Source organism: Drosophila takahashii, chromosome 3L, assembly GCF_030179915.1.
Source record: "Drosophila takahashii strain IR98-3 E-12201 chromosome 3L, DtakHiC1v2, whole genome shotgun sequence".
In the NCBI taxonomy this organism is placed as follows: domain Eukaryota; kingdom Metazoa; phylum Arthropoda; class Insecta; order Diptera; family Drosophilidae; genus Drosophila; species Drosophila takahashii.
In genome coordinates this window covers 27,217,177-27,244,195 of record NC_091680.1, presented here as the reverse complement: position 1 = coordinate 27,244,195, position 27,019 = coordinate 27,217,177, and the positions used below count along the sequence as shown (strand labels likewise).

General features: G+C 44.2%; 8 protein-coding genes across 10 annotated transcripts; 5 read left to right on the top strand and 3 right to left on the bottom strand.

Moving 5' to 3' along the window:
• The first annotated feature begins 201 nt into the window (after positions 1 to 201).
• On the top strand, positions 202 to 3,371 carry LOC108058106 (uncharacterized). 2 transcript variants are annotated; one of them, XM_017142626.3, is made up of 3 exons: positions 202 to 561; positions 624 to 642; positions 1,891 to 3,371. In XM_017142626.3, exons 1-3 carry the CDS (start codon positions 358 to 360, stop codon positions 2,178 to 2,180), a joined length of 513 nt encoding a protein of 170 aa, XP_016998115.1. In that variant the 5' UTR covers positions 202 to 357; the 3' UTR covers positions 2,181 to 3,371. The 2 variants fall into 2 exon arrangements, with proteins under 2 accessions (XP_016998115.1, XP_016998114.1); XM_017142625.3 differs by having other exon boundaries at positions 203 to 561; positions 1,876 to 3,371.
• Positions 3,372 to 3,711: 340 nt separating this feature from the next.
• lush lies at positions 3,712 to 6,296 on the bottom strand. The gene is made up of 5 exons (XM_044392527.2): positions 6,191 to 6,296; positions 4,698 to 5,045; positions 4,117 to 4,529; positions 3,892 to 4,042; positions 3,712 to 3,831 (listed from the first exon to the last, which is right to left on the bottom strand). The coding sequence occupies exons 3-5, from the start codon at positions 4,336 to 4,338 to the stop codon at positions 3,743 to 3,745; spliced, it is 462 nt and encodes a 153-aa protein (XP_044248462.1). The 5' UTR covers positions 4,339 to 4,529; positions 4,698 to 5,045; positions 6,191 to 6,296; the 3' UTR covers positions 3,712 to 3,742.
• Positions 5,094 to 7,754, top strand: LOC108058097 (trypsin-1). The gene is made up of 5 exons (XM_017142610.3): positions 5,094 to 5,475; positions 6,019 to 6,167; positions 6,225 to 6,361; positions 6,474 to 7,053; positions 7,350 to 7,754. Exons 1-5 carry the CDS (start codon positions 5,388 to 5,390, stop codon positions 7,620 to 7,622), a joined length of 1,227 nt encoding a protein of 408 aa, XP_016998099.2. The 5' UTR covers positions 5,094 to 5,387; the 3' UTR covers positions 7,623 to 7,754.
• On the bottom strand, positions 7,641 to 12,219 carry Lon (Lon protease). 2 transcript variants are annotated; one of them, XM_017142607.3, is made up of 10 exons: positions 12,202 to 12,219; positions 11,306 to 11,692; positions 10,895 to 11,150; positions 10,371 to 10,830; positions 10,184 to 10,313; positions 9,821 to 10,125; positions 9,334 to 9,756; positions 8,542 to 9,270; positions 8,075 to 8,264; positions 7,641 to 8,012 (listed from the first exon to the last, which is right to left on the bottom strand). In XM_017142607.3, exons 2-10 carry the CDS (start codon positions 11,651 to 11,653, stop codon positions 7,779 to 7,781), a joined length of 3,075 nt encoding a protein of 1,024 aa, XP_016998096.2. In that variant the 5' UTR covers positions 11,654 to 11,692; positions 12,202 to 12,219; the 3' UTR covers positions 7,641 to 7,778. The 2 variants fall into 2 exon arrangements, with proteins under 2 accessions (XP_016998096.2, XP_016998097.2); XM_017142608.3 differs by having other exon boundaries at positions 10,371 to 10,776; positions 12,202 to 12,217.
• A 235-nt stretch (positions 12,220 to 12,454) lies between these two features.
• PIG-F (phosphatidylinositol glycan anchor biosynthesis class F) lies at positions 12,455 to 13,691 on the top strand. The gene has a single exon (XM_017142617.3). The coding sequence runs from the start codon at positions 12,625 to 12,627 to the stop codon at positions 13,333 to 13,335; it is 711 nt and encodes a 236-aa protein (XP_016998106.1). The 5' UTR covers positions 12,455 to 12,624; the 3' UTR covers positions 13,336 to 13,691.
• A 188-nt stretch (positions 13,692 to 13,879) lies between these two features.
• l(3)76BDm (trafficking protein particle complex subunit 8 homolog l(3)76BDm) lies at positions 13,880 to 18,631 on the bottom strand. The gene is made up of 8 exons (XM_017142615.3): positions 18,365 to 18,631; positions 17,996 to 18,157; positions 17,010 to 17,934; positions 16,702 to 16,950; positions 16,177 to 16,639; positions 15,176 to 16,088; positions 14,692 to 15,117; positions 13,880 to 14,598 (listed from the first exon to the last, which is right to left on the bottom strand). The coding sequence occupies exons 1-8, from the start codon at positions 18,528 to 18,530 to the stop codon at positions 13,943 to 13,945; spliced, it is 3,960 nt and encodes a 1,319-aa protein (XP_016998104.2). The 5' UTR covers positions 18,531 to 18,631; the 3' UTR covers positions 13,880 to 13,942.
• Positions 18,632 to 19,488: 857 nt separating this feature from the next.
• On the top strand, positions 19,489 to 20,683 carry asf1 (histone chaperone asf1). The gene has a single exon (XM_017142585.3). It carries the CDS (start codon positions 19,830 to 19,832, stop codon positions 20,484 to 20,486), a length of 657 nt encoding a protein of 218 aa, XP_016998074.1. The 5' UTR covers positions 19,489 to 19,829; the 3' UTR covers positions 20,487 to 20,683.
• A 2,365-nt stretch (positions 20,684 to 23,048) lies between these two features.
• Positions 23,049 to 26,986, top strand: ms(3)76Cc (male sterile (3) 76Cc). Its single transcript, XM_017142603.3, has 2 exons — positions 23,049 to 23,230; positions 23,288 to 26,986. Exons 1-2 carry the CDS (start codon positions 23,145 to 23,147, stop codon positions 26,901 to 26,903), a joined length of 3,702 nt encoding a protein of 1,233 aa, XP_016998092.2. The 5' UTR covers positions 23,049 to 23,144; the 3' UTR covers positions 26,904 to 26,986.
• The last annotated feature ends 33 nt before the right edge of the window (positions 26,987 to 27,019 follow it).

Below are 27,019 nucleotides of genomic sequence, written 5' to 3'. Positions count from 1 at the left end.
GATATCACCAGCGTTTTAAATGAAATTGCAAAATAATTTAATTTAAATATAATTAATACTAGATAAAATCAAATCTTATTTTTTAAAGTCAGAAATATTTAGATCTAATTTTTCCCTGTGGAACCCGATTCCCCCAGCCAAAGTCAAAAGCTTGGCCACGCAGTCAGCACGCATGTGCGGGTATGGGCCCCCAAGTGGCTGGCTATTGATTTTTCCACCACATTGCTCGGTAAACGCACAAAGAGCTCGCTCAACACTCCTTGTAGATACCCATCGCAGGACATTGGCAAGGCTCGGACCAGCTCTGTCGGAATTTTTCAAAGAATTAATCCAAATTCTTGCAAAAACACAGGAAAAATGCACGCACGATTTGCGGATCCCGAGCCCGCGTCTCCGGACAGTGAAGATGGAATCGCAGCGGAGTCGCTTGAGGCCAGAATTGAGGCGTTCAAGCAGAGTCCTCAGAACATGGCTGCTCTGCAAGAAGTGCTCGATGATGTGGTCCTGCGGGCTGAGGCGGAGGCCAACAGGCGAGCAGTTGAGAACCAGAAATCGCAACAGGTTGACTAGACATATTAATTTCGTTTTCCTGCTAATCGAAACACTTGTAACTTTATTTTCAGGGCAAGGAAAAGCGACCGAGTAAGTATACGCAATGTGTTCCAGTATTAATCGCTTTTTGGCTACTTTAGATTGTTTATGGCTTTTCCTTATGGCCAGTTCCTAAAACCGTCGCCAAGCACTTGGCGGCATTTTAGATCCTTGTTCACGAGCACATTGTCTGTGAAAATAGATGAGTATCAGCAATCAAGAATGACTTAAGTATATGTCAATGGCCAGAACCTTTGTGACATTGAATTTTCTGTAAGAGGTGCCTATCACGAACAAAGGATCAAAGATGGGGGTTCGTGAAGTGTGTGGATGTGATTTCAGTATGCAATAGGGTAGCTCTTGATCTGTGCCTAATTCAACAACTCAAAATCAGTATCTTTTATTTAAAAACATAATTTTTTTATTGAAAAGTTTACATTAATGTTATTTTTTTAAAAATCTTTAGCACACAATTTCAATGAATTTGGCAAGTTTAGGGCCGTTTTCTCGTCTGTTTGTTAAATCTAAAATAATTATAAAACCTTGAAATCGTATGGGAAATCAAAATTTAAAGCTTCCATTAAATTTAATAGGCGGACGAGAAAACGGCCCTTAGTATGCTTACTTAACGATTTTTCATGTACATTTTTGATAGACCTAGGAATTAGACATTTACTTAAATTAGACATTTACTTAAATATTTGTAATTTTTGTTCTATTAGTTTTTGGTGACCTTTATATTACACATACCTTGAGGTATTTTAGCGAACTCAAGGTCAGGGTTTGTTATATTTTGATAACTCAACTATTTCAACGCACTTGCACTCACCTCGGTATAAAATAATATACATATATGAATTTTATACTTCTAATATGGTGACATAAATCAAAGTATTATTAAGTTTCTGTTGAAAATGTTGCAATTAGTTTGATATCTAAAGTTCACGAAAAGATTCGTTTTAATAACTAATCAAGGATTGGCGTCCTGTCATGACCTCTCAAGAACTGGCCTTCATGACTGTTGGACATTGCTAACAACAGGGAGACCTTTATAGGCCACCGTGTCGGCTAACAAGTGCCAATTAGTTTGATATAAATTGGATAAGCTATAATTAAGAAACGCACTCGCACGCCATTTTCTCCCATTGTTAAGCCGCCGTTTCATTTATTCCAGCTCCAATGCATGCCCATATTTTGTTGCACTTAAATTGTATTTTGCCTCTCACTGATCTTTGTTTTCGAATTTTTTGTACTTTCTGCGCTTCGCATGCACTAATCTCTCAGGTTTCGCTATACCAGATTTTAAGAACGGCAAGGTGGTGAATCGGGCCAGAGGATTTGTCGTGCGGATCTTCGATGCAATATGCAATTGTGCCAACAACAATGCAGCGGCGGCCACGACGCGATTCAAACTGAGGAGCAACAGCGGCGGAGGAGGTGGAGCCAGTGGAAACGGCAAGCGGCAGCAGTCCCAGGATGAGCCGGAAACCCTGGCTCTGACCAAGAAGAAGCCTGCCGGCGAGGGCAAAAAGAAGAAAGGCGTTAGCATGGCCGATGATGTTCAAGCCGGCGTTCGACTGATGGACTAAGCAAGCAATAAAGGATGATGGCTGATCCTGCAATGGAAGAACATAATCAAAATTATTACCAATCATTCCCTAATCACAAAACTGACATCCAGCAATCGTTTCCTGTCATCCTAGAATTTACATGGGTCTTACCCAGAAGCATTTTCTTTGCTCAAACGTCTAAGCTCTACTTCCAAGTCTTCCTCTGAAGACCAACCATTATCGTTCAAGATTATAAACTGAGTCTGTCCTTTTGAAATTGTTTTGCGGAGGCCTTAAGTTTTTAAAAAAATCTGATAATCTTTTGGAGTTTTAAAGTTAAATTCACAGAAAAAACAGTTTCAAAATTGTTCCTCTTTCGCTCTCTGCTTTATAATTTCATAAACCTAAATGTGATCCCGGATGGAAATGAAAAAAAAAAACTATAAGCACAAACATCTTCTAGATTAGTTAGGAAAGGAGAGGGAAGAATCATTGTATAGGATATACACTCTCATACTCTCAGCCAAAGTCAAGGCTATCCCACGCACAACACAATCAACGGCATTACACAATCCCAATCGGAATCAATGCCTAGCTTAACAACAGGCCTGTCAATCTCCACCTAATTATAACTACGATATATCAAATTATATACCTATACGTGTATACCTAGGTGTGTACCACCAACCTATTTAGATGTGTGTGTAGTAGTTACAAAATATTTCCAAACCAGCTAACAAACGGTTCAATATACAAGCATCAATGTGTACTGATTTTATATACAATGTACTAACTACTATATACATGTGGACATCCTTAGACTCTTAGTTGTGTACACAAACACTTTCTAAACGCAGCACAGGTTTCCTCAAACATCCTCATCTAAGTCATCGTTAAATTCCACCACACACGCTCTAATCGGATATATTTTTGTGAGGCCCTTTTTGAGAGATCTTTAAAGACACTATTCTATACCGAATCCGAAATTTATGAAATGGAATACGAGAAATAGCTAACGAGAGAACTTTGTACACACGTACGCAAGGCAACCATTTTGTATAAGATTTTGCATTTATTTTGTAACATTTAGAATGCAAAGATATCCCTTATTTAAATGCGTTGCTATGCCAATTGAGTATTTATAAATTACAAAATGTATAAGTGTGCATAATGCGAATATATAAAACTGTTGTATTTAGTTAACAATATCAGCAATAAAATGTAACAATGTTCGAAATCAAAAATGGGTCTTATCACTTATTAATGGGTAAATGATCTTAAAATGGTAAAAAAAAAAACAGAAAATAATATATATATTCGTATATATCTTGCAGATCATTCCTATTAATTTAAATTTCCTATTATTTCTCATTAAACGTCTCCTTCACTGCGTTGCAAACTTCTGACTGAAATCATAATACCCTCTTCAAGAGTATAAAAATATAGTTTATTTTAATGTTTTTTCCCTCTCATTATTTATTTATATAAATCTTATTTTAAAACATATTTAAGCCTTTAATTAAACACGAGCTATTCTTTTACCAAACAACTTACTTTTTTATTTTATTTATCTGAAATGAACTAAGATATTCTTAATTTTTCTAAGGCCACATGAAGTTCCCATCGGCATTGTCAGCGAAGCACTTGGCCGTTTGGAAGACCTTTTCGCACGATTCCTTGAATGCTTTATCTGTGAACATTTAACTGTATATAAAACCAGACTTTGTGCCTTCAATTGCCTTATACTTACGGGTATCCCTGCACGCTTCAATGAATTTCCTGGACGGCTCCAACATCTCAGTTGGAACCAAATGCGGAAGCTGCGCAAGGGCCTTTGCAGCGTTGAACTCTCCCTTTTTATTAACAGTGCCCGCCATTAAGGACACACACTTTGTGTAGCACTAAGAGGAGAAAAAGTTAAGTTTAATAACGCCAGCACAGGCTTTATTAATTTCACCGCGATATATACACTCACCATCAGATCCTGCGATGGCTGAAAGCTAAAATCACCCACGCGAAGCCGATCGAGATCTTCTATATTAAGTTTAAACTTTGGCGCACATCCATTCCTGATCATGTCTAGCGAGGACAAAAACTGGTCCATCGTCATGGCTGTTCCAGGATCGGGCAATAGAAATACCAAAACTTGCAGAACGATGGCCAAAACGGCGGAGGAGCGTCGTTTCCAATGCTTCATGGTGGCGGGAACAAAATACGTCGACTAGCCGACGAGTAGGAGACCTTTATAGGCCCCCAAGTGGGATGAACAGGTGGCAATTACTTTTGAGGGACCAGTAATTAAACAACGCACCCGCACGCCATTTTCACCTAATGACAAACCGTTATAAGTAGTACGGAAGTACATATACATCTGATCTCTAAAAAATGCTACGATCAAAAAAAAGGATTTTTGATATAAATAATAAGTATGATAGCCAGCAATATTAATGTCAAGTTTAACAATTGTCCTGACATTATTATTTTAATTATATAAGCAATAAGGAATTTTGTCTTAAAATTGGTAGTTCGCATCTCTTTAAAATGAATGAAACTTACATCACTTGATTTTTTCTTATTCCGGTTTTTAATGCATTTGATTTATTATTGTTTTGATGTGCAAGCGTCAAAGGCAATTAAATAGAGAATATAAGCTGTGTACCTACAAAATCTTCCTTAGTATTTCGGAGATGTTACTTCTATGGAATTAAAACCCACCGAACCGGATCATTTGCAATGCCCATCACGTTTCATTTTCATCGGAGAAGCCGAGTCGATCATCGTGAGCAACAATTTTGCCTTTGGTGTTGCTAAACTTTTGTCGGCAACTTTGAGATAATACACAAAATTGGGTCCAAGCTCATAAGCATTAAAGGGGACCGGCATCTCAGTGGCTCGTTTTTCACCCTAGAGATAAGCCAAGGGAAGAAAGCACTTGGATTATTCCGACGTTCATAATATTTACTATATAAGTGCGGTACCCATCCAATAAAGCTTTTGTCTGAGAATTGAGCTAAAAAATAGACTTGCCTGAGAGTCGCTTTATTAGCCAGGAAAACCCAAAAGTGTCAACGTTTCGAACAAGTTTAAAAACAGTGTCCAAGGTAAATCGCGAGTTCAGCCGATCTGAGCTCGGCTTCCATATCGGAACAGTAGCTTGTTGGAGAATTGCACAAAGCAGAATTGATTCAGCTGGCAACGGAAGCGGCACGCGATAAAATCCCAGAGCGTTAGCGAAAATAACTCAAAATGAAAGCCTTTTTTTTGGCTTTTGTGGTCTTTTTTGGATATGCCTTGCAGAATATATTAGCCAACAAATTAACCAGTGATTATATAGGTGAGTTATAATCAAAGAAAATCAATCAAGAAAGATAAATTTTAAATTGAACACATCGATTAAAAACAAAAAAAACAAATATTTATAAAAAAATATTGAAACACGTGAATTGGTAATTAAACTAACTACAAAAATACAAATGACTTTTAAACCTCGAAAATCCATGAATATTTTGAGTTTTAAATCTGCATTTAGTTTAACGTCAGGACGAGAAAAAGGTTCCTGAAAAGCATGTTAAATTTTTACGAGGTAGAAGAAATCAATATTTATGGTTTCCGAATAATCTATTCATTCTGGATTTTTTTCAATTATTTCTTAATCTTTTTTTTGTGTTACTGTTTTAAGTTGAATACACTTATTTTACATAATTAAAATTCATTGAACAACTTTTTTCGTCTCTGGCTCTTCAAAGCTTTGAAAACCTTCAATCAAAATCTTTTAATAATTTTTCCAAAGTTCAAAAATAAAAGAAAAGTACACATAAGATAAATATTACAAATCCAACTGTAACCTTCAATTGAAAATCAATCCATTTACTGCTAGACCTCCTCGACTTTAGCGATAATGATGAGTTTCAATGGGGGGAGTCGGAAAACCAGGTGTATGAAAATCGCACAGGGGAAAACAAAGCCGTGAATTTTTTGACACGACATCGTCTAAACAAGCGGCAGGTTCCTACTACGCAACTGCTGGTGAGTCATTATATTGTGCATACCCATCTTTATAATTCCTGAAAAAATTAAACGCAGGAGAACAAGGATTACGGCCCATGCAGCACTCCTTTGGGGGAATCCGGTCGATGTCGCCATATAATCTACTGTCGCATGCCAGAACTTAAGAACGACGTCTGGCGTCTGGTATCTCAGCTTTGCATCATTGAAAAGAGGTATGAGGGTTTCATTTAAAGACTTGAAAACAAGTATTTCTGCCACTGAACATTTTTATATTCATAATAAAATCTAAAACCACGAGATCTGTGATGTAATATCCTATCCCAGCTCCATAGGCATTTGCTGCACTGAACAGTCGACGAGCAACCGCTTTAGTCCGCAGATCGTAACTAATCCGGACAAGGATGAGGCGCGCATCGTCAATAAGCCTGAGCAGCGAGGATGTGGAATTACCACAAGGCAGTTCCCGCGGCTTACCGGCGGGCGTCCAGCCGAGCCGGACGAGTGGCCCTGGATGGCGGCCCTGCTGCAGGAGGGTTTGCCCTTCGTCTGGTGCGGGGGAGTCCTGATCACCGATCGCCACGTCCTGACCGCCGCCCACTGCATTCACAAGAAAGATAAGGAGGATATCTTCGTTCGTCTGGGCGAGTACAACACCCACATGCTGAATGAGACAAGGGCAAGGGATTTCCGGATTGCCAACATGGTGCTTCACATCGATTACAACCCACAGAACTATGACAATGACATTGCCATTGTCCGAATCGACAGACCCACTCTGTTCAACACCTACATCTGGCCAGTTTGCATGCCTCCCGTTAACGAGGATTGGTCAGATAGGAACGCCATTGTCACGGGCTGGGGCACCCAGAAATTTGGCGGACCCCATTCCAACATTCTTATGGAGGTTGGTATAAGCTACTATTGGTCTTTCATTTTATATACACTGTTTATTGTTATGTTGTACATATATTTCAAAATTCAGGCCCTAAATTTAGATGTAATTGCCAAGCATCTCTCTTAGGTACTTTCATTAGTGGAATTTTTATATAATTCGATTTGTTAAATAGTAATTCAAGTTTTTAAAATTTGCAAGAGCCAGAAAAAACCTTTTTTTATACGAAAAGTTTGAATTTGTTTAAATCAAACATTTTACCAGCAAATATTAATTCATTCTTTACAAAAATATCGTGACAACTTTAGGTAAACCTGCCGGTGTGGAAGCAGTCTGACTGCCGGGCCTCGTTTGTGCAGCACGTTCCGGACACCTCCATGTGCGCCGGATTCCCAGAGGGAGGGCAGGACTCCTGTCAGGGCGATAGCGGCGGCCCACTGCTGGTGCAACTACCCAACCAACGATGGGTCACCATCGGCATAGTGTCATGGGGCGTAGGCTGCGGACAGCGTGGTCGTCCGGGAATTTACACACGCGTGGATCGCTACTTGGACTGGATTCTGGCCAATGCAGATGTCTAAAATATACGCAGCACTGTCTTCAGTTCGTCAGTACATTCAATTTACTTGGCATTAGCTTTAACAAATGCTATGGTCTAAATACACTAATTAACCTGATAACGATCGATATCAATAAAAACTATTAACACCCGGCACACCCCCAAGCTAAAGTTACGATTAAGACCACGCCGCCGACTTGGCAGTGGCCGCGCTGGAAACCTTCTGCAGCGGCTCCTGCTCCACCACGTTCTTGGTCGTTGTCTCGTCATCGGCAAAGGCTATCTTGTAGACATCCTCGTACGTCTCGGCAAAGTGTACTTCCAGGCCTTCGGTAATATATGTGGGTAACTCCTCGAAGTCCTTCTTATTGTCCACCGGCAGGATTAGACAATTGACGCCACTACGGCGGGCCTGGATGAAAGAGATTAAGCATTTTAACAAGAATCTCTGAATGGTTTTATCTGCTAACTTACTGCAATCGTCTTCTCCTTAATGCCACCCACGGTCAGCACTTTTCCCTTCAGGGACACTTCGCCCGTCATAGCCACATCCTGACGCACCGGCTTTCCAGTGGCCAAAGAAACCAAAGCTGTTATGATGGTGACTCCAGCACTGGGGCCATCTTTCGGTGTTGCTCCTTCAGGGACGTGGAGGTGAATGTGTCTACAAATGAAATAAAATGTATCAATAAAAGAAATCAAACTGGAAAGTACAAATAATTTGTAATGCAAAACTCAAGGTTTAAACTAAAATAATTCCATAGAAAAAATAAAAATGATTAATGAAATTGTTAAATTAATGAAGATATAAATCAATTAAATTACGTTTTAAACAAAATAAATATACTTTTTTCCAGAATTTCTTAAAATCAGAAATAACTATACTGTCTCTAAAACGTTCATCTAAAATTAGAAAAAGCTATGTACAAATTAAAACTTACTCCTGCTCCAGGAACAAATTCGTTGGTTCCATCGAGTGCAAAAAGTTGCGCGCCACTGTCAAGGCTATTTGGGCTGACTCCTTCATGACATCGCCCAAATTGCCGGTGATGTGGAGAGTTCCTCCAGCAGCAGGCGTATCGCCCTTTTCCTTATGGCGTATGTGGCGCCTGGAGGTCTCGATGTATAGCGATGAGCCGCCCATGGCCGTCCAGGCGAGACCCATGACCACGCCCACCGGTGTGGTGGCGTACATGCGATCCGAACTGAAGATCTGCTTGCCCAGGAATGTGGTCAGGTTATCAGCGTTCACCGGGAAGTGCTCGCCCTCTTTCTTGACCAGTCGGAAGGCAACCTTTCGTATAACTTTTTCGATGTGCTTTTGCAGGTTTCGCACACCTGATTCACGGCAATAGCTGCGGATCAGCATATTTAAGGCATCCTCGGTAATGTTGATTTGCTTGTCCGTTAATCCACAGTCCTTCATTGCCTGGGGCATGAGATATTGACGAGCGATGGCGATCTTTTCCTCAGCCACATAGCCAGACATCTCAATCAACTCCATGCGATCCCTTAAGGGCTCAGGGATGGTGTCAATCACATTGGCTGTGCAAATAAAAAGCACCCGCGAAAGGTCCACTGGCACATCCAGATAGTGATCAAGGAAATTGGCATTCTGCTCGGGATCAAGGAGCTCAAGCAACGCCGAGCTGGGATCCCCCTGATAGCCTCTGAAAAAGATAACATTTTCTTGATTAGATTAAGTTCTAGTGTTCCCTTAATCTTTCACTTACTTGCCAATCTTGTCTACCTCATCGATGAGCACGAGCGGGTTCTCAATCTTTGTCTTCTTCAGGCACTGAATCAACTTGCCAGGCATGGCGCCCACATAGGTGCGACGATGTCCTTTGATTTCGGCCACGTCTGTCATTCCACCCACGCTGAAGCGGAAATACTCACGGTTCAAAGCGCGAGCAATAGACTTGGCTATGCTTGTCTTGCCCACGCCAGGTGGACCATGGAAGCACAAAATCTTTCCCTGCGTAGTGCCCTTAAGAGAACTGACTGCAATAAACTCCAAAATACGCTTCTTGATGTCTTCCATGCCATAGTGATCGTTGTTTAGTATCTCGGTGGCCTTGTCTAGGCAGAGGTTTTCGGTGCTTATGACGCCCCAAGGCAATGAGGTGAGCCAGTCAAGGTAATTGCGGGTAACACTGCAAATTGGAGGACCTATTATGGTAGCTGATATGATGTGATATGTGCTATAGCGGATTTTACTTAAACTCGGAGCTGTGGCTCTCCAGAAAGTTCAGTTTGGTCAGCTCCTCGTCAATCACCGTCATTATGCTTTCGGGGACAACTTTATCCTTTAGTTTCTCGCGATACTTTTCGCCAATTGCATCCTTGTCGTCTTTTTCGATTCCCAGTTCTTTTTTGATAACCTTCAGCTGTTCCTGGAGGATGTACTTGCGATGCTGCTGCTTAACTTTTTCCTCGACTTCGCGACCAATTTTTTGTTGGAGTCTAGAGAGTTCCAACTCTTTCTTAAGCAGAGTCAGGGCAAGCTGCAGACGTTCGGGGATCTAGAACATGGTTACTCATTAAAATCTACATTTCTGGTAGTTGTTTAATTCAAATTACATCAGTTTCCTCCAGAATTTTCTGGAGTTCAGCTGGTTCTCCAGCGGAAAGTGAAGCACCCAAATCACACAGATAAATGGGATTGTCGACAACGCGTTGGTTTTGATGCAGCATCTGCTGGAGACTCTCCCTGGAAGATAGTATTCAGGTCAGATAAGCACGAAATGTATTCTATTAGTCGGCATACCTATACAAGGGGTTCATCGTAATAATATCTCGGAGGGTCTTGATGATTTCCTGAGTCAAAGCTTTTACTTCTTCAGTTTGTTTGTAAGACGGTTGCTTTACATTTTCCACTTCTACAATCAGTACAGGTGGTACGCTGGGGGCGGATTGAGTGCCATCTCCTTCGACGCCTTCCGGGGACTCCACTTTCTTTCCTTCCGTGGGAGGCTTGGGCGAACCCACAGAGTCGACTTGACCTGACTTAAGTGGCGGTTCCAGTGTCTGGCTTTGCACCATTTCCTCAGCGGCCGCCGATTCGCGCAGTTTTCCAGGCCGACTTCTGGGTAGTCGGCCACGGGGCTTTCGAGATGTGTCGGATTTTGATTTTATTGGTGCCGCCTCCGCTTGATCAGTTGTTTGATCTTCAGCTGGGATTTGTAATTTTATATTAAATAGTGGATAATGCAAAGTTGTCATTTTAACTAAGAGCAGAAACAGTTGTCACACATTTGGGCGCTTAGTGGGTGGTCTGGTCAATATGCTTACCGGGCTTGGGAGGTGGCACATCCTCGACCACCTGACCAGTGATCCGAATGCGACGATGGGCCACCACAACCATGCGCAACTTGTCGCCCAGATCCTGTAGTTCTTGAATTTGTGCGAATGTTCCGAGACTGTAGACATCATCCAAATTGTGGATCAGCTCCTCCTCGCCATCTGATTTCTTAAGAAACACGCCCACATAAGGTTGATTCAGCTTGACTTTGCGACGCAACAGATCCATGATGATGGGATTGGAAACCTGGGTAAATTTGAAAAGTTATTTTATAGAAATATAATTTGGTTAAAGCTCCAACACTATTGCTATTTATTATCCTGCAAACCATTAAAAGGCTGAAACAATTTTTCTGATTGGCGGCAAGTAATAAGAGAAAGTAAAAAAGATAATAACATTACCTCCACAATCTTCATGAAGCGCGGAAAGAGCGGATTCTTGCGCATGGCCAGCAGCGGGACATGTGGCCATACATCTGGCACGGCGACAGTGGCCGGCAACTGGGGATCGCGGTCGGACATCAACTCGGGCCCGTGGCCCTCCGACATAACATCCTCGTCGGAGTCGTCCCGCTTGCGGCTGTAGAAGCGTTGGACCATCATATTGGCTCCTTGAAATCGCTGCAGGCGCGTCTCCCGATTCCGACAGAACTGCATCAGGGAACTCTGTACAGGACGATTCCGGGTCCACACCGACGTCGAGGCAATGCCCCGCATTACGGGACGCACTCGGATAGCGCGGGCTAGCATCTCGATGGCAATTCCCACTCGCAATTTACTTAGAAATAACTAGAAATGGTATAAAAACAATTTGCAACCAAATGTGTGAGGAGTGATTATGTGACGGAACGGCTGGTGAAATAGAGCTGGGTTAAACAATCCCGATGATATCGATGTATCGTGGGTACGATAGTGCAGTTCAATAAGCCAATCTTTCGGACTTGACTTTTATAAGTTATATGTATTAGTTTTTCAATTTAAAAAAAATCATTTTAAAAAAATAACTATATTAGTAAAACCATTCCTGCAATTTAAAACTGGAAAATCATCGATAATATCGATGATTGCAAGTGTAGCAATACGATTCCGTGTGCTGCTGCACAGTGGAACAAGTTTAATTAAAAGTTTAAATACAATCTATATGCAAACTTATGGGTTTTGACAACTAGCAGATATGGCCTTCAGGTGGTAAATAAGTTTCAAAGGAACAAAACAGGCAAAAGTTATCCATACATGAATTCTTAAGAAATCGCCGAGGGTATTTCATTTGCGGATTTGGAGCGTAATTAATTACTTACTTTACTTTTTCTCAAATTTGTTGGTTTTAAATTATTTTGACATACCATTTTTTTTAAAAGCTAACTTGATTTTTAAAGTTAAACAAAATTTAAATTTCAATTATAAAGCAAAAACCATGGATGGCCTCCTGGGAATTTATTCTTTAAGAAATAGCGGTCCATCAAAGATATATTTTTATGCGATTTTTCAAAGTGAGCACCGTCTGCTAGATTAATGTTAGTTTGGTGATTACAAAAACATTTCATTTAAGTTCGTAGAGATCCTAACTTCACATTTCATCACGGAAAATTTGTATTTAATTTGAACTGGTTTAACCCTTTTCAAGCCCACTGTACAAGTGTTGATAACGGGCGTAAAACAAACGGATGTCAGGAAAACGGCATTAAGGAACTTCAGAAAATTCAATTAAACTGCATTTAACCATGGTTTCCCGATTTGACCAACAGAAAACCAAGCACCAGCTCTTCCACGTGTCCCTTAGCCTGGCCACCATCCTGATCTGCATGGCCTACATGCAGTATCGCCGGAATTGGGCGCATCTCGGCAGCTTCTGGGATTCCTTGGTCGTGCCGATTGTTTTTCTCGGCGAGCTGCTAAAAGTTGTACTGGCCCGATTCTACGGGAAGGTTGAGGACGGCGTCCTGACCGTCAAACAGCGCCAGAAAAAGGCCTCGTACTTTACGCCGCGGGAACTCCTCGGGGGATTTACTCTGCAGTTCCTGTGCACGCTGCTGTACGCCTTTATCTGCATCATTTTGGGAGCGCCGGTCCTGGGCAACTACGAGCAGACCTTCGTCCTGGCCCTGCTTATGACCCTGCTGACGGTGTCGCCCACTGTGTTCCTCCTCGGGGGCGGCGGAGCCCTGCAGGTCTGCTTTTGCGAGAAGCCTGACTTCGTGACCAAGTGCGAGGACACGGCGCTGAATTTGTTCAAGTACAATGCGCTGGGCGGGATTCTGGGCGCCTGGGCCGGGAGTGTAGTGGCGCCGCTGGACTGGGGACGCGACTGGCAGGCTTATCCCATTCCGAACGTGATTGGAGCCCTCTTGGGCAGCGCTCTGGGCAATATATACGCCTGCACGCACGTTCTCTACGCCACGGCCCGTGTTTACATGACCAAGAAACGCACTTAAGCCTAACAATAAATGCTATTTATCCTGCCACCAAGATTATTACGTTGCGCTGCCTCTGAAATCCACACACTCATCCACTAAGAACCACGTCATCGTCTCGTCTAGTCAGCAGCTTAGGGAACTACCAAAAAGCAATAAACACTCTAATGTTACATGTTTAAGCATTTTACTAGAACGTAATATTAATGAATTCTTTTTTAAATCAATCAATTAATAAACTAACAAATTATGAATTTAATCACAAAGCGCTAAAGACAGAAAAGAGAAACTTCTAAGAACCCATGATTTGTTCCCACGTCTAAATGGGAAAATATAAGATTTCAAAAAGTTAAAATATATATTTAAGTATGCCCCTATATTTGTTTTAATACCTAACTCTAATTAGATGGGGATTGAAGCGATTAAGGGATTGAAATTTGCTGCCTTGAAATCAGATCAGATCAGATCTGCATTTTTTAAGACGTGGCTTCAGATCAAGGAAATATAGGCCTTCAACTACCGGTCAGTTTGATAAATTTTGAAAACTGTAACTTGACGAAAATACTTAAAAACACATTCCAATATTTTAATTAACATGTAATGATTTACAGACAAGCTGACGAACATTTTAGGCTTTAACTGCCATCACAAAGCTTTCATCCTCCAGAAGACACCGTTGGCCCACATAGTTATCGTTGGGTTCCCAATAGTCCTCTTCATCCGCTTCGGCTAGGGGTTGCCAGGCCTCCTCATTGTTGACTGCTCCCTCGGGTAGTGGGAATTCGCGCTGATTACTTATGGAGTCGTCAGCAGACTGTCTCCTCCGTTGGAAAGGTCCTATCGGTGCCGCCGGACAGTGTCCCGTCTCAAAGAGTCTATACAGCTTAATGAAGTGCAGGCCACAGGCCAGGCGCTGTCCCTCCTCCCTGGCCACCAGTGCACTCCAACTTATGGCCAGAGTAGCATGTGGCACGTAGCCAGCTATGCTTGCGTTAAACTCCTCGGTGGAGATATTTATATTGAAGTACACCGTCTCTTCGTTAGTAAGGAAGCTGTGCGGTTCGTATATCGGGGGCATGTGCTGCTCCACCTGCTGGGCGTGCTGGGCAGGCAGAATCTTCAAATGGGATATTCGCGATTGCAGCAGGGTTTTGATCGATGGAATGTCTTGGAATTCTTCTTTTGTGTCCCTCTCCTGCAGGCGACACTGGAAATTGCAGCAAATGGAAGACTTGAGGCACTGAGCTCCCGCCTGTCCTGGGATGACTCCCATACTGTTCAGTACTATAAAAAAATATATTTAAATTAAAATCGAGTTCAATAAAGCATTCCGACTTCCCATTCACTTAACCCATTGAAACATTTCTCTGTACTCACAGTATAGCTTTTCTGGATTCAAATTGAACTCCTTGGAGTACAAGGCAATCGAGTTGACATACACCTCCGTCGCATCGCCCGCATGCTGATTCCTAACGTTCACATCCAGGCCCAGTTCATTAGTTACCACATTGCTAACCACACAGGTGGAGTCGGCTTGTATGCAACTTTCTACCTGCAGCTGCCAGATATGCCGAACTAGGCGATATTTGATGTGCGAACTTGCTCCTGCTGGCAAGGAGTAGTAGAAGAGCAGGCGCAGAGTGAAGGGACCAGCCTGGTGTGGAGCCTGCAGCCAGATGGATATGGTTTGAACCTGCTGGGCATCTAGGGCCGCTTGTCCAGGGCGTTGTAGCAGTCGATACACTCGTTGTCCACGTATTTCCTTGTCTTTGACGAGCTTGTCATTGGACAGATTGCGAAGGGCTACGGTTATAGTGGAACACTTAAGACAATGTAAGAATACGATTTAGTGTTTACTCACAACTCATCATTGCCAGTGGCATTTGGCTGTGCTGATCCACGAGGGAGACACAGCGCGGATTGTCGCAGCCCAAGTAGATCTCCTCAATCGGAGCGATGCCCAAATTGCGAAGAGTCACTTGAACTGGTATAATTTCACCGGCCAACAGGCGACTGGGAACAGGAGTAAAGCTGACACTCATGGCAGGCACTTGGGGCACCAACTTAATAGTTAATCTATTGTCCAAAACAGTTTGCGAGGATTGCTTGGCATTGTTAGGTCTGATCCTTTGCGTTTCGAACTGCAGGGTACCCAGCAGGCTGGCTGCAGGATCCGCACTGGCTGCCACTCGGCAAACTACTCCCAGAACATTCAGGCGTCCGGTTAGCTTTGGAGTCAGCTTAAAGTGCAAAGTTTCCTCGGCCTGTTCGGCCAGTTTAATAGAGGCCACGCAACTCGTTTTTATCGCCGCACCCACAGCTATTTTGCTGGCACTGTCCGATGATTCCTCATAAATGCAAGCGTTGGAGAGCACCTCGTCATTGTCCAGAGTGAGTTTCCACAGAAGGTCTATCTCGGAGAGGGCAATACCACATCGAACGCTATTTGAGAGGGTCACAGCCAGCTCGATGGGTTCACCCTGCACCGCAACGGGAGTTTCCAGTGCAGGCTGCTGCTTGGTGTACAAATATCTAGAGGGCTTAAACACAAATGGCTTGTTATTGGCAGCCGTGATGACGAGCATCTCCTCAATCTTGTTCCAAATGGATTCATCGGCCGTCAGATTGGAGTTAATCTCTATGTTGGTGGCCGGCACCTGAGCTGCCAAAGACGATGGTGATTGCACTAGGGTGAGAACACGAACGGAAGATTGCACTACTTGGGGTAAGGCATGTGGTAGTAAGCCCAGCTCAGGACTTCGCTTCTGCAGTTCCTGTGAGATAGGATAATAGTAGTTATTTATATGTAAAATAACTAATTTTTATAATGTCAAGAAATGGTTTAAACTACATTCAACTTACATTTTGCGTTTGAATATACTCTTTTAGGAAACTGGTCTGTTGTTGCGCACTTTGAAGACTTCCGGGTCTAAGTAAATGGGCAAAGGATCGACTGGCCTCCTCAAGTTGCTTCAGCATATACGCCTGCTTAGCCACGGTATACTGAATGTGATCCTCAGCCAAGCTCCACTCGCGCTTCTGGAAGACCTGGTAGGCCTGGCGATAGCAACGATATGCATGCTTCCTTTGGCCAGCTCGGGAGTAACGATTGCCGGCCAGCACAATGTGAAAGGCATACTTCCTATGCATGGGCGGTTGGGTCACCAGGAAACAGTATGCCGCCTGTTCCAGCAATAGGGCTGACCGAAGATCTGACTCCTCATTAGTCATGCGAATTAGCTGCTTAGCCACTTCACTATAAAGCCGCGCTGTTTTCAGACATTCCATACTCAGGAGCGTTGCTCTCGTGGCAAATTGCTGCAATCTGAAATATCAAAATGATCAGAAAACGCTGGGAAAGTTCAAGAAACCGCAGAAGTAACATACTTGCACACTGTGAGATAACAGACAATTGCGTCCTCCATGTAGTCGTAGGTCTTCCGTTGCGCAGTGCCCAACATAAAGGCGGATAGGGCAGCCATTTCCAAAGCCCCCGCGTAGTATTGCCAGGCAGAGTCCGCATTAAAGTCCCGTTTGGCTTGATGATAGGCTTGGAAAGCCAAATTATAATGCCCGAACATGAAATAGAGATCGCCCAACTTTCGAGTTTGTAGTTCCGCAGATTCGTTGGTGTAACTGTGAACATGATGTTTAAAATGTAAAAGGCATTTTAAAATATAAAAAGAACATCTTACATGACTGCATTTTGATTGTTTGCTCCTGCCCCCGGCTTGCTGGTGACGAACCACCGTTTGGTGGCGCTCAACAGGGACTTGCTAACGCCCTTCTTGTTCGTCACTCCCTCGGCCAGAATGGCCACCAGATGCTCAATATAGGGTATCAACGCACGAACGGCGTAGTCCTGCACAAAGTGCCGCAGGTTGTCGATGTCCCGATTGGTCAGGCAAATGCCGTGCGGTGCATCCGCCTCCAATTCATTCGCCCACACATTGGGATTTATGGTTTGCGAGGCGATACTCTCGCTGCTGATGCTGAATTTCGAATTAATCGCCTCGGTAGCGCTCTCCTGCATTGGACTCAGCGGATGCAGCATGGCCAGGTCGCTTTCCTGGGCACTAGCTCCGTCCAGGAGCTGCGACATCTGCATGGCTGGCATACTGATGACAGAAACAGCTTCCTGGGGCGACTTCGGTGCACTCAGATCCGTCGAGGGTAGATTCGCATCGTTTTTCGGTTGCCTTTTAATGAATGTAGCCCAATGATCTGGCACCTCTGCAGCAGTCTGCCCGTCCAGCGAGTTAATGGACACCAGGAAGCACTTGCTGTCCCCGAAGGTGGACTTGAGCAGCTCGAATCCTTGCTGCGCCTTGGACAAATCCCCCTGGCTGGCTTCGTGCAGCACAACGTAGCTATTGAGGACCTCGGTGGGGTGGAACCACTTGGGCAACTTCTGCGGCGTGATGCTCTGCATCTGCTGCACACGCTGACCCAGTTTGTGGGCCGTCTCCACGATCTGCGGATCCGTGCTGGAGAGCACCAGCAGGCAGCTCAGTAGGTGGCGAGTGAACTCATGATCCGCCGGGAATTGCACAGTCAAAAAGGTCTCCCGCCATTGCTCGAACCAAGGTTCCGAGGTGGGCAACTCGAGGTCGATGTCAGCTGGGGGAGGGGGAAAACTAAATTAGCAGAAAGCCTCATGCTCACCCAAAAGATGACTTACCTATAGTGGCCAGTCTGGTTTTGTCATTGTGGGCATTGGTCACCGACTCGTTGAGCATCTTCCTGGCCAAAACTGTCTGGGGCGGCCGCCAGTCCACATCACAGAAGTTGAGGCGGAGTCCTCGAACCGATACGCTCGTCCCGGAAACGTCGCGAAAGTGCGCTAAAGGATGGTGATACACAAATTGGGAGTTGCCTTACAAATACCAAATAAATGCAGTCTTCTTTGTTTTCAAAACAATGCCAAATGTTGGATAACCGAGACAAATCGTCTTAGAAACTGCCTATTTTTTTGGTCCCAACTGTGCCTTGTTTACCTCACTCGAACTACCATTTACATCCCACCCATTCCACTTTGCACTTCACCCACCATCATTTGGCAACTTTGCGAACGGCTGCAGCAGCTCCACGAAGGACAGGTTGTTCCGGTGGCAGATTTCATCCGCCTGCGGACTGGACAGCACGCCTATCAGTGGGGAGAAGATGTTCCGGATTATGTCGCGCGCATTGTAGCTCTGGCCCGTCAGGTGCAGCATTACTTTACTATTTACAAAGAAACCAAGAGCTCTTGGTAATTTGACTTGGCAGGAAAAAAATAGTTCCACCAATCAGAGCACCACAAATTGGGGAGTAGAGTAGGGATGTGAAAAATATATAAAAATATCAATATATCGATATTTTTTGAATGAAAATATTTATATCCAAGGTATTCCTTAAACTGTTGAATTGTTGAATTTTGGTCAGCTGTTAATCAGGTGTTCCATGCAAAACTCAACTTTCAGAAATTTCAGCAATTCAACAACCTCGAGGCTGTTAAAAATGTTGGTGATTTTAGATTTGGTTTTTAAATTGCGAAAAATCAAATGCCTACTTCAAAATACAAAAAAAAAATTTAAACAAATCAGCAATTTAAAAGTTTAGGGAATATTATTTGAGTTGTTAGGGTTGAAATGACACCTGTAATTATTAGCGTAAATTTATTATGACAACTTTTTACTTGTGTGATTTTAAAAAAGGGCAACCGAGTTAGGATATCTTGGCTTGATTATTGGTGTTAGCGGTTAGGCAGCCAAAAATATTTAATTCTTTCTCGCGCTCGCTTAAAGTTTTAAGATAAATTGCTACAACAAGAAACAATTTGGTTGCAAAACTGCATGATTAAACATTAATAATAATAAATTTGTTCAGGAGGAGTTCCAGAAAGGCTTTTACTTTCAATTATTCCGAATATGAACAACTTATACCCTCTGAGCAAAACACAATAATTGCGCAGTAGCGGAATTTGTTTGCTGTTGCCGAAACACACTAAGTAAATTCAACAGGCATTTCCGACTTGCACCGACCTTTCCCGTTTCTTTTTAGCACGCTGTTGTGGAATGTTTTGCAGAAACACGGCCTGTCTGAACAGCCTACAAACCATCAATAAACTATCGAAGGCGACTATCGTTGCATTTTGACATTCCGTCACTTGTTGTGGTGAGTTTTTCGCCACCACTTGCGTCGGAAAACGGTCACACTGAAGCGCGGGAAAGCCGTCAGCTGTCATCACAAATTTTGCGAGCAAAGAAAGAAGAAAGCGAACTTCTTGCAACAAATAAACGGAAATTACCAAGTGAAAAGAACACAAACCTGATCCAAAATATTACGCAAACAATCAGCTAGCATTGCATCGCGAATAGCAAGTGATTGTCGGGTATTTAACAGGCAAATTTCGACAGGGAACGAAATTCCTGACCGAAACAAAAGCAGCACCTGCTGAAAAAAGCGCGCCGTAAGAGGCGTCTGGAAAAACTCGGTCTACATTTTCCGAACCGCGAGGTACAGTCACAGTCACCATGGCCAAGGTGCACATCACCAATGTGGTGGTGCTGGACAACCCGAGCAGCTTCTTCAATCCCTTCCAGTTCGAGCTGACGTTCGAGTGTATCGAGGAGCTGAAGGAGGACCTCGAGTGGAAGATGATCTACGTGGGCTCCGCCGAGTCGGAGGAGCACGACCAGGTGCTGGACACCATATACGTGGGTCCGGTGCCCGAGGGGCGCCACATCTTTGTTTTCCAGGCGGACCCGCCGGATGTCAGCAAGATCCCGGAGCCTGATGCAGTGGGCGTCACCATTGTGCTGCTCACCTGCTCCTATCGCGGCCAGGAGTTCGTCCGCGTGGGCTACTACGTGAACAACGACTATGCGGATCCAGAGATGCGCGAGAACCCGCCACCAAAGCCCCTCTTCGACAAGCTGACGCGCAACATCCTGGCCAGCAAGCCGCGTGTCACCCGCTTCAAGATCAACTGGGACTACGGGCACGTCAACGGCAACGGAAACGGCGTGGAGAACGGCCACGACGACGAGATGGTCACCGATGGGCCGTCCACCTCGGAGGCGGCGTCAGTCGTTGTCCAGCCGGAGGACGACAACAGCCTGGCCATGCCCATAGAGAACGGCATCAAGGCCTTGAACGAGAACTCCAACTCCCTGGCCATGGAGTGTTGAGAGCTGCCGGCAGTCCAAACTGTGACCACACCCACACACTCAGCCTCTTACTCACACAAACACACGCTGCTATGGTCGACGACTTGAGAGAATCCTCGATTCGGACACTCGTAGTACTCCTCGTCCCCCTATTTTAGTAACTAATTATAAAAGCAAACAAGTTAAATATATATGTATACATTAAATTAATTCGTAAATAGTATGCTTTCTTTGTGACTTTTCTGCAGAATGAAATCTTTCAGTATATCTTGATTTTGTTTGTATAATGCAAGCAAAAAGTTTATTGTGGAAACACCCAATACCAACCATACAGACTCGGTCGTAATTTTTACCATAGCTGCCCATAATATGTTGTAAATTCTAAATTCAATTGTTGATGTGAAAAAGGATTTATTTTTTTCGTATAACATAATAATCAACTAATTTATTCTTTTCATATAAAATAATAATCAACTAATTATAATATATGTACCTGTTAGACATTAGAAAGCTAGTTAGAAATTGGATCGTTAAACGAACGAAAAAAGGCTTTGAATATACATATGCCCTGTAGGGATTTTTCTGTGTTGCAAAGACTTATGAATTAGTAAGAATTAGATACATAGATGATGTATGGTATATTTCAATGTTGATTTTGATAAGGATGGTTATAAATTCCTTTCCGATTGTATTAAGAGTTCTTCATATTTCTTTTTAATATATTGAATGATTGAATGATATTATATAGGGTTAGGTAGAATGTAACCGGTTGGGTTAGTTGCTATCTTTAGATAGATTTTAAGTTCCTTCTATCTTGATAGGGTTTTTAATTTTAGTAACCTTTTTTCTTTTTTGGATAGGTTTTTGGGGTATATGGTGCATTTAGGGTTAGATTTTGTGGAATTTTGTTCCGAGCTGATGGTGGTGGGGTACATAGCATCATTATCTTCGGAGTTCCTTGTTGATGGTGATGATTTGGTTAAACTTGGTTGTAACTTCTGTTCTTCATGAGATTTTATTTGGCTGGACTTGGAAAAAGCATCGGTTTGACGTCTCTTCTTGTAAATGGACCAGGCTTTACGACTGTCCACTTTTTGCAAGACCTGTATTTCTTGTATTTCCTGGTGGGTTATATAGACTGGACACTTCTTATCCCTGGGGAGGTGACTGCTGTCGGGGTACTTTTTTTCTAGGCAATTGATGCAACTTGGATTTTCCTGGCATTCTTCTCCACTCATATCGTCGGCATGAATTGGGCGGCTGCACTTAGGGCATGCTCCTTCCCTTTTGCAGAACTTCGCAATATGTCCAATACGCATACACTTCATGCAACGCTTTGGCTGTGGAATATATGCCCGCACTTTGATTTTTTCATAACCAATGTTGATATTTTTCGGTAGACTAAGTAAAGACCATGTTAGAATTATTAGTCCCGATTCGTCGGTTGCACCCGAAGAAATTCTTTTACGAATTTTATTAACTGCTACGACGTTTTGTGGTTTTAAGTTCTCCAGTATTTCTGCCTCCTGAATTCCTCTCAGGCCGCTGCAGTATATAACTCCTCTGCAGGAGTTAAGCGATCGATGTTCTGAAACTTGGACGGGAATGTTGCCGGGCATTATGGTAAGTTTCAAGAGTTTTTTGGCTTGGATTTTGGTCTTCGTTTTAATCAAGAGGTTTCCGTCTCTGGTTTTCGTGCACTCTGCGACTTCTCCTATAGCGGAGTCTATTGTCTTTTTGATTATAAACGGTGAGGTGTTGCAAAATGAGTCGTTGTCCGATCTGGTGATCACGAGGTATTTCCCATCAGGTGCAGGGGGCTTCTTTGAAGATGGGTTCAGCATTTTTAACTTTTGGCGAATTGTTGGTGTGACGACCTTGGTCCAAATTGTTCGATCTGATAAGGAAACTATTAATAGATTTACAAGAAGGATAAGTTCGGGTACTTGAAGGGTTTTACTTGAAGAGCACACGTTCGTATCGACTGTCGGAATTAAACCGATGTTTACATACTTATGTATGTATGTATATACATTAGGCTGGCCTTAGTTTGAATGAAACTTTAGGGTCATACTCTCACTCTCCCATGTATTTCGCATTTCGGTTTCCTTAATACATAACAGAAAGAAAAATTGTAAAAAAAAGTATACATTGTTCATATACATATTTTCATATTGTCTTACCGTATGTACAATGTACATCCTTTTTTTTCGTGTATTTGACAAATTTAAAATTCAAAAAAAAAATTGTTAGTAATAGGCGCTTCAATGTAGAAATAAAAAAAAACACATTTTTAGCAATAATTTACAAGTAATAATAAATTTAAAGTTTTGCACGAAATAAGCTGTGACATTAAAAAAGTCAATGATTTTATTTTTTTATTTTAAGTGTTATTCTATGGAATCTAAAAATAAAGAAGTGGGTTAATAAGGGCCAGAATACTTCCTAACATTACTGCATTTAAATTTTGGTAAATTATCGTATAGTTTGTAAGCTATACAAGTTTGAATTTTAAGTTTACCTCTGCACGAAATAAGCTGTGAGCCACTGTATGTTACAAATTAATCTAGTAATCAAATTTTCCCTTCTGCAATATTGAACTAAATTCCAAGTAAAAGAAAAACGGAAAAAGGTGGAAAAATTTTGTTTGTGTCAAATTAGAGTTTCAGACATCCGAGAATGGCAGTCAGCCAACAGGATCTGCGCCGCTTGGCCAGCACGCCGAGCTGTTATCCTCGAGTTGCCAAAAGCCGGTCGAGCAATACGTGGGTAGCGCTGCACACTGCGGTGATTGTCGAAAACTGATCCTTCCTTGTCCCTAGGTATATCAGCTATACGGACATGGATCTGGGCAGCAAATTCCACGCCGGAGGATCTTCCAAGGGGGAGCCCTGCTGCGATCACTGGCAGTTCTGCGAGAAGGTGCCCAATCGCTCGGAGGTGGAGGCCGACTCCTTGGGCAGTCCCGTGGGCCTGGTCTGCTCGAATGCCACCCTGAACAATCCCTGCGGCAGTTCTCCGATGCAGCAGGAGGCGAATGTCCTCAATTTCGCCACCTACCTGAAGGCGTTTGCCTTGATCTATGTCCTGCCGGAAGTCGATTGGACGGCAGAGAAGATCGACATGCTGCTGGAGGAGGGCACCGATTTGTTCCGGGCCAGCTCCGAAGTGGATCGAGGTGAGGACGACCGGGATGAGAACAAGCTGCTCGAGCCGGAGATCTACACCAACGAGGAGAAGCGGATCAGGAGGAATTTTAATCTTGAAGGGCACACGTTTACTTTGGCACTGGAACCCCGATATCTGGGGGCGGGATCGAAGCCCCTGGAGCAGCAGCCCTCGCATACCATTAACAATTTAGGGCCCGTTCTGTTGAATTTCTTCAAGTCCAGCCGCTACTGTCTGCTCCTGACCCGAGTTGGCCACCTGCTCGTCTGGCGGCGCAGAAAAGTGTTCTTTGTCCTGGACGTGAAGGGCAGGAGGAAGGAGGACCTGGAGACCGTCCAGGCCAACGGAGTGGCCATGCTGGTGTGCCTGAAAACCATTGACAATGTTGTCCATCTGGCCAGCAACTTGAGTGGCATTTCGCCCCAAGACGAGTTCACCATTCGCGAACTGGTGGTCGTGCGCTTGGAGACCCCCGACGGACGCATCTATATGCGCGACACTAGCCACCGATCCATCGAATTCAAGGTGGTGAACAAGAGCTATGCCTATCTGAAGGCTACTCTGCACCTCTCTCTGAACGAAAATGATCCGGTGCGGAACCGCAGCAGCCTAATGGTGGCCGTGGGCTCGATCCTGGCCAGCAAAATCGACCACCCGGCCAACTGGGACACCAATATGCTGGACCGTTTAATCTGCTACGGAGTGGAGCTGTGTCGGAACTGCTGGTCGGATTGCTTGAGGGACCGACGACCCATTGACCTGGACACCTTTCCCACCCAACTGAGGATGGGGCAGTATGTGCTCGAGTTGAAGCTGATTCCGAATGTGAGAACTGGCCACTGGAAGTGTGGCGTACGCATCATTGGCACGGACTTCGAAGCGCACGTCTCGGAGGCTCTCGGGGAGTTCGGGAACGTGGTGTTCCAGATCGGCAATCAGATGTACGCCATCTGGGTGAAGGATGGGTTCTACTACCTCCTGGATCCCTATCGCCACACGATCGTGGGCACCCATGTGGCGGAGGACCAGGCAAAGGGCGCCAAGTGGGCCACAGTGCGCATGTTCCGGGACCAGTTGACCATGCTCAGCGTGTTCCACCAGCTGCTGAAGGAGTCCAACCGGCAGACGGCCTACTATCTGCACGTAGTGCGCATCCGGAATCTCGCCGAGTGTCCTGACGGATACTTTTTGGCTCCGTTGCCCGAGGGTGTGGACAACCAGGACGTGAAGTCCCTGAACGAACCCATCCTGTTCAATGAGCAACAAGGGGTAAGTATCTGTGATAAATCGCTGGGCGAGATCAGCGACTTTGAGGACGATGTGGTTAGTCGCACAGGGGATAAATTCGACATTGAGAAATTCCGGTTCCTGGATGAGCGTCAGAATGCAGGGGCAGAGGGTGAGATGTGCGAGGAGGAGGTTGAGCTCCACGCCGAATCGCAAATGGGAATAAAAAATAGGAATCGGGAATGTCGTATTAAGCCCTGCAAAAATACTAGTCGCAGAGCCTCTGCACGAACCAAGATGTCCCTCCTCAAGAAGGAGCAGGAGAATCAGAGGAAGTTGGAACAGAAAACTTCTAGGAAAATCCAGGACGCCAAAAATGAGGCAGTGAAAGGAAAATTTCCAAGTTTCAATAGGCCAACTGGCGGAAGATCTTCCAGCCAGTCATCCGCAAAGTCCCCTTTACTCTCCACATCTAAGGAAGTGCCATTACGTGGCAGGATTATGAAACAAAATGTGAAATCCTCCAGGCAAACTGCCGGCATGGGTCCAAGCTATCCTTCCCCAAAGTTTCCTGAACATGCCAAGACAAGAGGAGGGTCATCTCCAGGCGGGATTATGAGAAAAAATTTGAAATCCTCTAGGCAAACTGGACCTAGGTCTTCCATTCCTTCTCCCCATAAGATACCTGAAATTTCCACATCTCCTGGCAAGATTATAAAATTCCCCAGGGAAATTGGTGTCAACTATTCTCCGTCCAAGTGCCCTTTACCTTTGAGATCTGGAGATGGGTCATCACCTGTCAGGATGATGAACAAAATGCCCAGGCAAACTGGTGGCATGTCTTTTGGGGATTCGCCCGCAAAGTCTCACGAACGTTCCCGATCTAAAGATGCGTCTAATTCTGGCAGGACTTTGAGAAAAGTAACAAGAACTTCTAGGAAAACTGGCGGAATGTCATCCAGTCCTTCTCCCGCCATGGGTCCCGTGCGCTCAAGATCTAGAGAAGGGTCTTCTCCTGTAAGGATTATGAAAAAAAACCTAAAATCCCCAAGAGAAATCGCCGGAAGGTCTTCCAACCATTCTCCCTTGCCTGCTCGGACCAAGTCCCCTGTTCGCTCCAAGTCTACCCACGGTTCTCCTCATGGCAAGATGGCTTTTAGGCGCTCTTCAAAAGGAAACACTTCGAAGGGAATGGCCTGCAAAGTAGCTAATGCCAAGGGAACAATTATTTCACATACCGCAGCCAAGCTATTAATCCCCCACGATGCGATCAGCAAAAGTTCCAATCAAAAGCCTGTGGTCACTAAGGTAACAAACACGAAGGGGAACACAAATGGCTGGACACCCAATAAAGGCACATTGCCGCAGAGAGAACCACCTAGAGGAGGGTCCACCCTTAAGGAATCAGCCAAGATAATCTTAGCTCAGACTGGAGTTCTCCAGCAATCCGTGGACAAATCGAATGGTCTTGGCGTGGCTCCGGTACAACACGCCCACTTAAACACACCCGCTGTCTCGGATTTTGTACGCCAATTAGACCAAGTAGAGTCAACTCCTCTCCCGACGGGCCCTCTGAATATTGGGGAATCCAACGAACTTCCCGAGGAGAATCCAACGGAGGGAAACGAATCGCTGTTCAGATTTCCCGGCTTTAATCGCGTGCCCCAGCTCCTGGCCGTCGCTGGATCCGAGAGTGGAACCGTGGAGAGCCTGAACCGGGTGCTGGGCTCCGCCTTCAAGGTGGCCAATCGGGTGCTTACGATGACGCCGTGGGGCAACTACGTGGTCTTCAGACATCACCCCACCCACAGATCGGACTCGGCAGCCACGTGGTTCTACTTGTTCGACGGTTGTACCTGTGATATCGATCGCTTTCGGCACTTAGATCTCTCTACCGGCACTGCTGGCCTAATCGCATTCCGCAAGCAATCGGAGGTAGTGTGCCACATTATCGACTCGCGGGAGGAGAAGGCGCTAAATATGCTGCGCACTCAGATGGAGGATCCTCCCTCTAAAAGGATGCAAAAGCTGTTGGTTCGTTGACAATCGGAAAGAAAGTTTTCAAAATGTACTTTGCCATAAAAATAAAATTTTAAGTAGCTAGGCTTCTCAGAGCTAAACGCCAATCGACTAGTGAAATTTTTCGACAGCTTCACTTG